This window comes from Alosa pseudoharengus, unplaced genomic scaffold, assembly GCF_046254945.1.
Source record: "Alosa pseudoharengus isolate Yale_2024_CS ecotype anadromous, Long Island Sound unplaced genomic scaffold, YU_APseudo_1.1 YU_APseudo_1.1_scf_4, whole genome shotgun sequence".
NCBI classification, from domain to species: domain Eukaryota; kingdom Metazoa; phylum Chordata; class Actinopteri; order Clupeiformes; family Clupeidae; genus Alosa; species Alosa pseudoharengus.
In genome coordinates this window covers 927,501-939,993 of record NW_027468774.1, presented here as the reverse complement: position 1 = coordinate 939,993, position 12,493 = coordinate 927,501, and the positions used below count along the sequence as shown (strand labels likewise).

The window sequence follows — 12,493 nt, the reverse complement described above, 5'->3', positions numbered from 1 at the left end:
CACGGCGTTAGCCAATCGAAATTCCTATGGTTCGATACTAGACGTACAGGCTGAGCAAATTAATTTGCTGCCGCTAGGGTGCGTCTAGATTTCTAGGCTAGCTAGCTATCTATACAAATTGAACACTTTTGGCTGAGAGAACAGCTATCTATAGCTAACTGAGTGTGATGTGTTTCACAAGTTAGCTTTGCTACTAATTTGACAGCCTTTCCTCATGAACCTATATAACATTGAGCCTACTAAGTTAAGCTATTAGCTCATAATAATTTTCGAATTAGTAGGCTATTGAAATGTTGTGGTAGGCTATAAATCAGGCATCATGTTATTTCTAATTTTGTGTTAATGCTGTTTTAGCACTGATAATCGCGGTTTCGCGGTGGTATTGAAGTGTTTTGTAACCTTCAGGAGTTCATTTCATTTGTAGACTATTGCTTTCACATTGGGCTCACCTTTCTTGGGAAAGAAGGCTGTTAACACTTGTTTTCCCTCATTTCTTTTTTTCTCCCTTTCTTGCCTCTTTTCTTTTCTGGGAACCGGATTTAGCTTTCTTAGACTTAGACATCTTCACACCGTGACCGTCTGCGTTGCCGCTTCGGCAGAATGAACGTTACTTCAAAAATGCGCCTAGCAGGGGAAGGCGGACTGAACCATTTCGTGCAAGGGAGAGGGTGCCTGCCCTCAAACAATGTTGGCTTGGACACAATTTAATACATCAATCAACTGATGCATTTACCCGAAATATTTGCATCTATATTAGTTAATAACATTTATTAAGATCTTTAAATTAAGGAAATTATTTATTATTAAGGAAAATAAAATTCAACTCCTTATGGGCCCTCCCCCCACTTGGGGCCCGGGTAATTTATTCCCACTTGTCCCCCCACTACGACGCCCTTGTTCCCATGTCTTGGGCATATTGTGTGTAATTAGAAATTATAATATGACAATATGATGGTGTTTTTTATTACCCTGTGTGACGTATAAGTATAAGTATATATACTCTTTTGATCCCGTGAGGGAAATTTGGTCTCTGCATTTATCCCAATCCGTGAATTAGTGAAACACACTCAGCACACAGTGAACACACAGTAAGGTGAAGCACAAACTAATCCCGGCGCAACAACAGCTGCGCTCGGGGAGCAGTGAGGGGTTAGGTGCCTTGCTCAAGGGCACTTCAGCCGTGCCTACTGGTCGGGGTTCAAACCGGCAACCCTCCGGTTACAAGTCCACCAAGTCCACCGGTTACAAGTCCTAACCAGTAGGCCACGGCTGCCCCCGTTACCTAATAAAAAAACATTTGATCACAAAAAAACATCAGCGCAGGCCCCGCATTGCACAGAGCCAGCGAAGTGAAGCGTGGTACCGGGTATAAACCCAAAGAGAGAGAGAGAGAGCTGCATCAGTGAGTGAGTTCTCCTGTTGGTCTGTTTTCCACAATGCAGCCTCTGGTTGATTTGTGTGTTTGGTTCTGCTCTTAGGCTGCTGATGGTTCTGCTCTTAGGCTGCTGATGGTTCTGCTGTGTTCTGACTAGAGAACTGTTCCGTCAGAAGCATGAACCCGACTGCTGATGACACAGAGTCCTGGACGCTGCCGCCTGTCCGGCCCAACATGACGGACTCGGACCCGCTGCTCTACGACACCTTCTTCCTGGGAAACGAGTCGGACACCCAGGCCGGTCCGAACCCAAACGGAACCGGGCCGGTGCTGGTGGACAACAGCAGCTTCCCGCTGATCACCCTGCTGTACTTCGCCGTGTGCGCCCTGGGCCTGGTGGGCAACGCGCTGGTCATCTACGTGGTCCTGCGCTACGCCAAGATGAAGACCACCACCAACATCTACATCCTGAACCTGGCGGTGGCCGACGTGCTGTGCATGGGCAGCCTGCCCTTCGTGGGGGCGCAGCTGGCGCTGGCGCACTGGCCCTTCGGCGTGGCGCTGTGCCGCCTCGTGCTCACGCTGGACTCGCTCAACCAGTTCACCAGCATCTTCTGCCTGGCGGTGATGAGCGTGGACCGCTACCTGGCCGTGGTGCAGCCGCTGCGCTCCGCGCGCTGGCGCAAGCCGTCCGTCGCCCGCCGGGTCAGCGTTGGCGTGTGGGCCGCCTCGCTGGTGGTGAACGTGCCGGTCATGGTGTTCAGCGGCGTGATGACGCGCGGGGACACACACTCCTGCAACGTGCTGTGGCCGGAGCCGCAGGACCTCTTCAACACCGCGTTCATCCTCTACACCTTCCTCCTCGGCTTCTGCCTCCCGCTCGCCGCCATATGCCTCTGCTACCTGCTCATCATCATTAAGGTAACCACGACAACCACACACCCCGCTAAGCACCTCAACACCACTAAACACCTCACCACCTCTGACATCTCACTAACACCTCAAAACACTTCAACACCTCTAAACACCACTAAACACCTGGCTCTACTTTTTTGTGTTTCTGTGAAGTTGTGTGTGTGCACTTCTCAAGTTGAGGTAGCGTAGTGGCTAAGGAGCTGGGCTAGCATGCAGTAGCATAGTGGCTAAGGAGCTAGGCTAGCATGCAGTAGCATAGTGGCTACGGAGCTGGGCTAGCATGCAGTAGCATAGTGGCTAAGGAGCTGGGATATTATGCAGTAGCATAGTGGCTAAGGAGATGGGCTAGCATGCAGTAGCATAGTGGCTAAGGAGCTGGGCTAGCATGCAGTAGCATAGTGGCTAAGGAGCTGGGATATTATGCAGTAGCATAGTGGCTAAGGAGCTGGGCTAGCATGCAGTAGCATAGTGGCTAAGGAGCTGGGCTAGCATGCAGTAGCATAGTGGCTAAGGAGCTGGGCTAGCATGCAGTAGCATAGTGGCTGTAGCATAGTGGCTAAGGAGCTGGGCTAGCATGCAGTAGCATAGTGGCTAAGGAGCTGGGCTAGCATGCAGTAGCGTAGTGGCTAAGGAGCTGGGCTAGCATGCAGTATTTTGAAATGTTGTGGGTTCAATACCCGGCTTTCACCATTGAGCTCTTGAGCCCTGAGCTGCTCCAGGGACAATGACCCTTATAATATAATTAACATGTTAGTATTAACATGTAAGCCACTTTGGATAAAAGTGTCTGCCAAATGAATAATTGTAAATAAATGTAAGTAAGATTGTGTGTGTACTTTTATATGTAATGTATTCATCTCAGGTGAAGTCGATTGAGTGTGTGTGCTCCTTAGGTGAAGTTGTGTGTATATGTGTGTGCACCTCAGGTGAAGTTGTGTGTGTGTGCTCCTCAGGTGAAGTTGTGTGTGTGTGTGTGTGTGTTTCCTCCCCAGGTAAAGATGTGTGTGTATATGCTCATCAGGTAAAAGCGTGTGTGTGTCTGTGTGTTTGCTCCCTAGGTACAGACGTGTGTGTGTGTGTGTGTGCAGCTCAGGTGAAGTTGTGTGTGTGTGTGTTTGCTCCCCAGGTAAAAACTTGTGTGTATATGCTCATCAGGTGAAGTCATGTGTGTGTCCGTGTGTGTGCTTATCAGGTAAAGGCGTGTGTGTGTCTGTGTGTTTGCTTCCCAGGTAAAGACGTGTGTGTGTGCATATGCTCCTCAGGTGAAGTTGTATGTGTATGTGTGTTTCCAAGGTGAAGTCGTGTGTGTATGTGTGTTTCCAAGGTGAAGTCGTGTGTGTGTGTGTGTTTCCAAGGTGAAGTGGTGTGTGTGTGTGTATTTCCAAGTCGTGTGTGTGTGTGTGTGTTTCCGGGTCGTGTGTGTGTGTGTTTCCAAGGTAGGTGAAGTCGTGTGTGTGTGTGTGTGTGTGTGTTTCCAAGGTGAAGTCGTGTGTGTGTGTGTTTCCAAGGTGAAGTCGTGTGTGTACAGTATGTGTATTTCCAAGGTAGGTGAAGTGGTGTGTGTGTGTGTTTCCATGGTAGGTGAAGTGGTGTGTGTGTGTGTGTTTCCAAGGTGAAGTGGTGTGTGTGTGTGTGTGTTTCCATGGTAGGTGAAGTGGTGTGTGTGTGTGTGTGTGTGTGTTTCCATGGCAGGTGAAGTGGTGTGTGTGTGTGTGTTTCCAAGGTGAAGTGGTGTGTGTACAGTATGTGTGTTTCCAAGGTAGGTGAAGTGGTGTGTGTGTGTGTTTCCATGGTCGGTGAAGTGGTGTGTGTGTGTGTGTGTGTGTGTTTCCATGGTAGGTGAAGTGGTGTGTGTGTGTGTGTTTCCATGGTAGGTGAAGTGGTGTCTGTACAGTATGTGTGTTTCCATGGTAGCTGAAATGGTGTGTGTACAGTATGTGTGTTTCCATGGTAGGTGAAGTGGTGTGTGTGTGTGTGTTTCCATTGTAGGTGAAGTGGTGTGTGTGTGTGTGTGTGTTTCCATGGTAGGTGAAGTGGTGTGTGTGTGTGTGTTTTCATGGTAGGTGAAGTGGTGTGTGTGTGTGTGTTTCCATGGTAGGTGAAGTGGTGTGTGTGTGTGTGTGTGTGTGTTTCCATGGTAGCTGAAGTGGTGTGTGTGTGTGTCCCAGGTGCGGTCGTCAGGTGTGCGCGTGGGCTCCAGCAGGCGGCGTCGTTCGGAGCGGAAGGTGACGCGCATGGTGTCCATCGTGGTGGCCGTGTTCGTGCTGTGCTGGCTGCCCTTCTACGCGTTCAACGTTGCCGCGGTGACGTGCACGCTTAGCAACCGGCTGAAGAGCATGTTCGAGCTGGTGGTGGTCCTGGCGTACGCCAACTCCTGCGCCAACCCCGTGCTCTACGCATTCCTCTCCGACAACTTCAACAAGAGCTTCCAGAACATTCTGTGTCTGCGTCGCGTCAGCAGCCTCGACGACGTGGAGCGCAGCGACAGCCGTCACGACCGCACGCGCATCCTCAACAACGTCACCATAGAAACGCATGGCACACTGCTCAACGGCGACCTGCAGACCAGCATCTGAGCAGACACAGCCAAAGGTCAAAGGTCAGGAGGCTCCACATGGCATGGATGATCAGGACCCAGCAGGGGTCACAATAGGACATCAGGATATGACCTTGATGCCCTTATTACCCCCCCCCCCTCTCTACCCGTCTCTCATCTCTCTCTCATCTCTCTCTCTTTCTTTCATCTCTCTTTCATATCTCTCTCTCATCACTCTTTCATCTCTACCTCCCTCTCATCTCTTTCTCATCACTCTTTCATTTCTCTCTCTCTCATCTCTCTCATCACTCTTTCTCTCATCACTCTTTCTTCTCTACCTCCCTCTCATCACTCTTTCATCTCTCTCTCATCTCTCTCATCACTCTTTCTCTCATCACTCTTTCATCTCTACCTCCCTCTCATCACTCTTTCATCTCTACCTCCCTCTTATCTCTCATTCATCACTCTCTCATCGTGTCTCCTATGATCAGTGATGTTCCACTCTGTGAGTGTCCTGCAGAACAATGCTGACCCCTGCTGGCTGTGGGTGGTAGTGAAATGACACGGACACATTTTCATTTCCAGAGCCCCAACTGGCGGAGACCCTGACTTCCTGTCCACTCTTTCATGTGCAACATTATTATTCAGTTAATTTGTTTAACTGATGAACGTTAAGTAGACTTATCATTGTAATGAAATAATGACAAGGGGCTGCCAATATCATTTAGTAGACTTATCATTGTAATGAAATAATGACAAGGGGCTGCTAATATCGTTTAGTAGACTTACATATTTTACTTAGAGTATTTACTGTTCGTCACAAGAAGTGAAAAGCAAGTATACAAATAATATGCAACATACGCTATTAACCCATGTTAACATACTGTTCATGCACACATACATTACACATGCATGCACACATACATTACACATTCATGCACACATACATTACACCCGGACATTCACTGAAAAGGGAGCACCTCTGTACACGTGTGTGTGTGTGTGTGTGTGTGTATTGCTGAGTAATGCATGACTGCGGGGTCAGTGACAGTACTGCGATGAGAAGAGCACTGCAGGCTACAGCACACACACACACACACACACACACATTACACAAACACACGTAAAACATGTGATGCGTGTGAACTCTCTCTGACCCCTCATGCTGGGGTTACTCCAGGTCATGGAGACGTCCGTTAGTCATAGACCAAACTGCTTTAGCACGACACAGACCCCACATGGGTGATGCTAACCCACAGACCCCACATGGGTAATGCTAACCCACAGACCCCACATGGGTAATGCTAACCCGCAGACCCCACATGGGTAATGCTAACCCACAGACCCCTGCACCTTTGGGTACCCATCTGGATTCCATCATCGCTGCATTCTTTCGGCTCTTCCATGTCTTAATTAGAGGGAAGGAACATAAGGAGGGAAGGAAGGAGGATGGACAAGAAGCCTTGTAGTCTTGGCAGATAGTTAATGCTATCCCACAGGCCTTCAAAGTCAAAGTCTGCTTTATTGTCAATTTCTTCACGTCAAGACATACAAAGAGATCGAAATTACGTTTCCCACTATCCCACGGTGGAGACAAGACATATTTTACCAATTAGGTCCACAGACAAACATAACATTCAAGTAAACAATATAAAAAGTAAATAAGAAGGCACATACAATGAAGAAATAAGAGCAGCAAAATTTGAGTTGAAATTGTGCAATTGTGCATACAGTAGACAGTCAATATAATAGTGCAAAAGTCAGGCCAATAAATGGCTGAGGTAGTTCTGTTTGACCTAAGTATGCAAGTGGCATAGTGGTGCAAGTTATGTAAGAGCAGCAGAAGTGTGTTCAGAAGTGTTTTCAGGACAACAGGACAACAACAACAAGTTGCAAAGTGTGCAAGTGTACAAGTGCAATAGTGCAAGTGGAGTAGTGCAAGGCAGCCATTGTGGGTCCAAAGTCCAGGATGTCTTGGCAGATAGTTAATGCTATCCCACAGGCCTTGGCAGATGAATGACCTTCAGATGGCTAAGGGTAGAGTAGGGGCAGCCGTGGCCTACTGGTCAGGGCTTCGGGCTTGTAACCGAAGGGTGGCCGGTTCGATCCCCGACCAGTAGGAGAAATGTGGGCGGGGGAAGTGGTTGAGCACTGCTCTCCCATGCCCCACACCCACGGCTGATGTGCCCTTGAGCAAAGCACCTAACCCCCCTCACTGCTCCCCGAGCGCCGCTGTAGCAGGCAGCTCACTGCTCCGGGGGAGTGTGTCCTTCACCTTACTGTGTAACCCAGCAGTGGTAGGGAGCCCCGGGGCATACATTTCTCAAATAACCCTTTAAATTATGACTTCTCTTGAGTTTTGTGGAAAGAAATGGAAACTTACAAATATGACATAACCATCAGCAGATTTAAGGCATCTTGCTGTGAAAAAAGATGGCAATTACTGTACAAAGCATGATTATCACACAGTGTGATCCGTGTTATTTGGCTGAGGGGCCCCATTCAAATATCATGGGTGAATGACATAACCCATATATGATTGAGGGGCCCTATTAAGACATATCACGTAACATAACCTGTGTTATTTGCCTGAGTGGGCCTATTCAGATATCAGGGGTGGAGAACATAGTAGTGACTTCATGCAGAGGCTTGAGCTTCAGAGCCCCCTGAGCCCTTGGGCCTGGGCCCGGTAGGCCCCGTCAGTAATCCATCCCTGTCTGTGAAGTGGGTGACCTCTGCTTTGTGGAGTGGGTGACCCCTAAACTCTGTGGAGCGGATGGCCTCTGCCCAGTGGACTGGATGACTTCTTACCCCTAAACTCTGTGGACTGGATGACCCCTGACCTCTGCTCTGTGGAGTGGCTGGTGTAGGAGATGTAAACACATGAATAGGGGAAGGGCTACACCCCAAACACATACACACACACACACACACACACACACACCCCACACACATACACACAGTCATAGACACCCCCCCCCCCTCTTAGGCATACATGTGTGTGTGTGTGTTTATAGCCTGAGTGAAGTCCTTAAAGCATAACATTCTTTTTGTTCCAAATACCCATGCTGGTCAAGTAAGGGATAATGTATAGAACGCCGGTCATTATGTAAGGGATAATGTAGAACGCCGGTCATTATGTAAGGGATAATGTATAGAACGCCGGTCATTATGTAAGGGATAATGTATAGAACGCCGGTCATTATTGGGAAAATTAGTCCCGACAGGGCGAACCGGACCAAGACGCACAGCAGAGGGGTCTTGTTCCGCCCTGAAGGGACCTATTTCCCGATAATGACCGGCGTTCTATACATTATCCCGCTTATTACACGGCTACTTGCCAAAACGAAACAATAAACTCCCCACGATGTGACTCTTTAGCCTACATAGCCTAGGCTATTTGTTACCGTTTCATCGTGGCTTTTGCTGAGAAACAAATAGTTCACAACACACGCTGAACTTGAATCAAACATTCTTTAGAACACAGCTGACAACCATCAACCATCTGCTTTCACTTTTGAATGAAGTTCCAGTCCTAGCGTAGTGAATTAGAAGCACAAAACCCATTTTCCTTGACAGCGGTCTGTTATACTTAGCAATGGTCTGTTATCGAGAAATAGCAGACCACCGAACGTTGGGAAGGCCCATTCAAGCGAATGGAGCATTCTTCAGCATTATGAAGAGCCGTGTAATAATAGGTTATAATGCATGTACTGTATGAAATCTGTGCATCTATGTGGTAATGTACATACTGAATGTATAGAGTGTTTATGTGTTATAATGTACATACTGAATGTATAGAGTGTTTATGTGTTATAATGTACATACTGAATGTATAGAGTGTTTATGTGTTATAATGTACATACTGAATGTATAGAGTGTTTATGTGTGTAGACCTGTGGGGTGGCCATGTTGTGTATCTAGCTACGGAATTTTGTATCTTTATCTTGCCAACGACTTCATTAAAGGCAGCAGATGCTAAATATGGTTGTATTTGATAAACTACATCAAAGTCCTTTTAGGCAAGTGCCTCCTATTGGTCCCTCCCAAAATGGCCTCGGCGGCCATATTGCAACGCCTCGGCGGCCATATTGCAACGCTTTTTGGGCACTTATCGGGCATCTATTTCGGGTAGAACTGTGCATGCGCAATGCTTCATGAATCACGACACACCAACCTCGCTCCAGCTGCGAGATCACAACGTATTCACAACATACCACATGATTGGCACGATGTATCCACATGTCAACTTTTGCCGGTGGAAATCAAGTCAAGTCCTTTTCAAGTCAAATTTCTATAGCACACTTAACAAACAACAGCAGTTGACCCAAGGTGCTTCAAAGGGGCGGAATATGTGTAGACGGCTGCCATGTTTGTGTCACAAACTAACCCCATACATTTCTATCGGAGATGCTTTGAGTGTTGTGTCTCGTTAGAAAGTCTCTGACTATATGACCGCCCTGTGTGAGAATTACTCCCATCTAGTGGTTAGGTGTTATATTGCAACCAAACTCTCAAGCGCTGCCTCGTTTATAGATAGATAGATAGATACTTTATTGATCCCCAAGGGGAAATTCAAGGTCCCAGTAACTTAAGACATCACACACAAAATACACTACAACATACACAGAATGATAAAATAACAAATCCACATACTCATATGGACAGTAAAAGATATTAAATCGAGGGTGGAGAGGCAGACAGACTATGCAGAGAAGTCCATCTCTCCTCTTCCCTTTAGTAGAGCATTGAAGATTTGTATGGCCCTGGGGACAAATGACTTCCTCAGTCTGTCAGTTGTGCATGACAGTGAGTGTAGTCTCCAGCTGGTCAAGCTCTTCTGCTTTGTGATAGTGCTGTATGACAGTCATTGTCCAAAATGTTCATCAGTTTGTTCAGGGTGTCTGATATTGAAGTGATGCACTCCAGTTCAGCTCCCACTACAGAGCCAGCTTTCCTTACCAGCCTGTTTAGTGCCCAGCATCCCTCTTCTTAGTGCTTCCTCCCCAGCATACCCCAGCATAGAAGAGGACACTGGTAACCACAGACTGGTAAAAAATCCTGAGGAGCTTGCCGCAGACATTACAGGACCACAGCCTCCTAAGGAAGTCAACTGTGTACAGGGTAAACAGGACTGGAGAGAGCACTGTTCCCTGTGGAGCTCCGGTGCTGCTGATCACAGTGTCAGAGAGACAGTTCTTCAGTCTGACCAACTGTGGTCGCTCTGTCAGGTAGTCTGTAATCCAGGATACTAGGTGAGCATCCACACCCATCTGCAAGAGCTTGTCTCCCAGTCTGAGGGGTTGGATGGTGTTAAAAGCCCTGGAGAAGTCAAAGAACAAGATTCTCACAGCACTTTTCCCCTTGTCTAGGTGGGAATGTGTCCTGTGTAGAAGATAAGTGATGGCATCGTCCACGCCCACTTTCTCCTGGTAAGCAAACTGTAACGGGTCTAGTGCATGGCGTACCTGGGGTCTGAGCATGCCTAAGACCAATCGCTCCATTGTCTTCATATACATGTGATGTAAGAGCTACAGGTCTGTAGTCATTAAGCTCACTAGGGTGTGGCTTCTTAGGGACAGGGGTGAGACATGATGTCTTCCACAGTGTTGGAACTTGTCCAAGGCGTAGGCTCAAATTGAAGATGTGCTTCAGTGGCTCCCCCAGTTCAGCAGCACAGGCCTTGAGTAGCCTTGGACACAATCTGTCAGGCCCCGCTGCTTTATTGCTGCGCAATCTCTTAAGTTGGACTGTCACTTGATCTGTTGTAATGGTGAGGGGTGTGAGGGGAGGGGAGGGGGAGGGGTGCATCTGGAATCTGGGATCTGTGTGTCTGATGGCTGTTGACTGAGGTCGTTGTCACCTCATTGTTCATGATCGCCATGTGGGGGAGGGGTGCAAAATCCAGTGATGGTGGGGGTACGATAGCCTGTGATGATGGTGAGTGTTGCGCTGGTATTGAGGGGGTGTGGGGCTGGGGGATGGTGGACAGACCACCGCCATTGGAGCTGGAGCAGGGCAGTCAAACCTGTTGTAAAAGTGGTTCAACTGGTTCGCCCTGCCCAGGTCCCCCTCCACAGAGCTGCTGTTCTTCTTCAGGCCAGTGATAACTTTCATGCAGTCCCATGTCTCCTTCAAGTTGTTTTCCTGCAGCTTCTGTTCCATCTTCTTTCTGTAGTCCTCCTTAGCTTCCTTCAGCTTGAATTTGAGTTCCTCTTGCACGCGCCTCAGCTCTGCCATGTCCCCCTCTCATACATACGTAATCTCAAGATAAAACACACATGCGTAATCTCAAGATAAAACACACGTAACACACGCACATCCAAGTAGTTGAGTACTGGGTGCTGGACAGGAAGGCACAAGCAAGTAGAAGAACGTTGAGTCCGCACACCAGAATCTGCTCCTAGTCCGCACACCAGAAGCCCACCAGAGAAGTCACACCTTTCAGAAAGAAATCCACTTTTATTCCTCACTCCAATCAGAACCCCTCTATAATTACTTATAGAAATTTGATTGAGAATGACTTTTCTAAAATTTGTAAAAAACCACATCAGAAACGAGGTAACTTATCGGCAACCGAAATTAAATGCCTTAATCAATTGGAGAATAGAGAGGACATCATCATTCGCCCAGCTGACAAGGGAGGTTCCATAGTGGTGATGAGCAAAGAACAATATGATAAAGGTATCTGTTACGTGGCTGAAGTTTTGTGCTTCTCTTGGCCTGCTCTGTCCCTATCATTTATGTAGGTGGAGACTGGGCGTGCTGCTTTCTATTGACACACGGATGACTGCCTGTCTGAGGGCCGGCCCACTGGTATAAAAACCGGCCCACTTCCAAGATGGCTCTCTCTCTCTCTCGTCCTCGCTCCTGACGGACGCTGGCTGGCACTTTTTAGTTTACTCTTTCTCTTAGTTAAACTTTGTTAAATTATAGTTTAAAGCACATTGTTAATAGTTTTGGTATTGTAACGTTTAGTTGAGCGGTTGTAAACTTTCCTGCACGTTTTTTAGTTATAGGTTTAGGGAGTATGTAAGGTAAGGAGAGGTAAGTTAGTTATAGGTTTAGGGAGTATGTAAGGTAAGGAGAGGAAAGTTAGTTTTCCGGAAGACCTACGTCTTTCTTTTCTTGGGAGCGGCCTGTGCCCCAGGAACGGGAGGCAGCAAACACCCTTTTCCACCAGTAAGAAAGATTGGAGTTTTCTTTTTGGCTTTTCCTGTTCTGTCTATTTTGCAACCGTCTCACGTTTGTTTTGTGACCCATACGCTTTGTCACCGGGAAAATCCCTCTTATGCGTATACCATCAAAGCATATAGAGAAATAAATACTTTTTCCCGTTAACACCGAAGCCTGTGACTTATTTATGTTACCTTTTCATATGATTTGAAGTGAATTCGTAACAGTATCCTATCACAGTTAAAAGAGACTTTACACTACACATTACTCCCTAAAAATCCCCTCGATCAATATAAAGTGGAAATTGATCAAGTAGTGGTTACAGCACACTCTAGAGGTTGGATTACAGAAAGGGAGAGAGATTTCCTAACAGTGAAACATCCTATATGTCCAGTGTTCTATGGGCTACCTAAGATTCATAAGTCTCTTGACAACCCCCCCCTAAGACCTATTGTGTCTGGTATTGGGTGTTTAACAGAACCACTGTCCCA

At 47.4% G+C, this 12,493-nt stretch overlaps 1 protein-coding gene across 1 annotated transcript; it reads left to right on the top strand.

Moving 5' to 3' along the window:
- The first annotated feature begins 1,552 nt into the window (after positions 1-1,552).
- On the top strand, positions 1,553-4,866 carry LOC143102083 (somatostatin receptor type 2-like). The gene is made up of 2 exons (XM_076265465.1): positions 1,553-2,296; positions 4,459-4,866. The coding sequence occupies exons 1-2, from the start codon at positions 1,553-1,555 to the stop codon at positions 4,864-4,866; spliced, it is 1,152 nt and encodes a 383-aa protein (XP_076121580.1).
- The last annotated feature ends 7,627 nt before the right edge of the window (positions 4,867-12,493 follow it).

Coding starts and splice junctions, on each gene's coding strand:
- LOC143102083 (XM_076265465.1), top strand. CDS start 1,553: ATGAACCCGACTGCTGATGACACAGAGTCCTGGACGCTGCCGCCTGTC. Junction 2,297..4,458: donor ACCTGCTCATCATCATTAAG/GTAACCACGACA, acceptor TGTGTGTCCCAG/GTGCGGTCGTCAGGTGTGCG.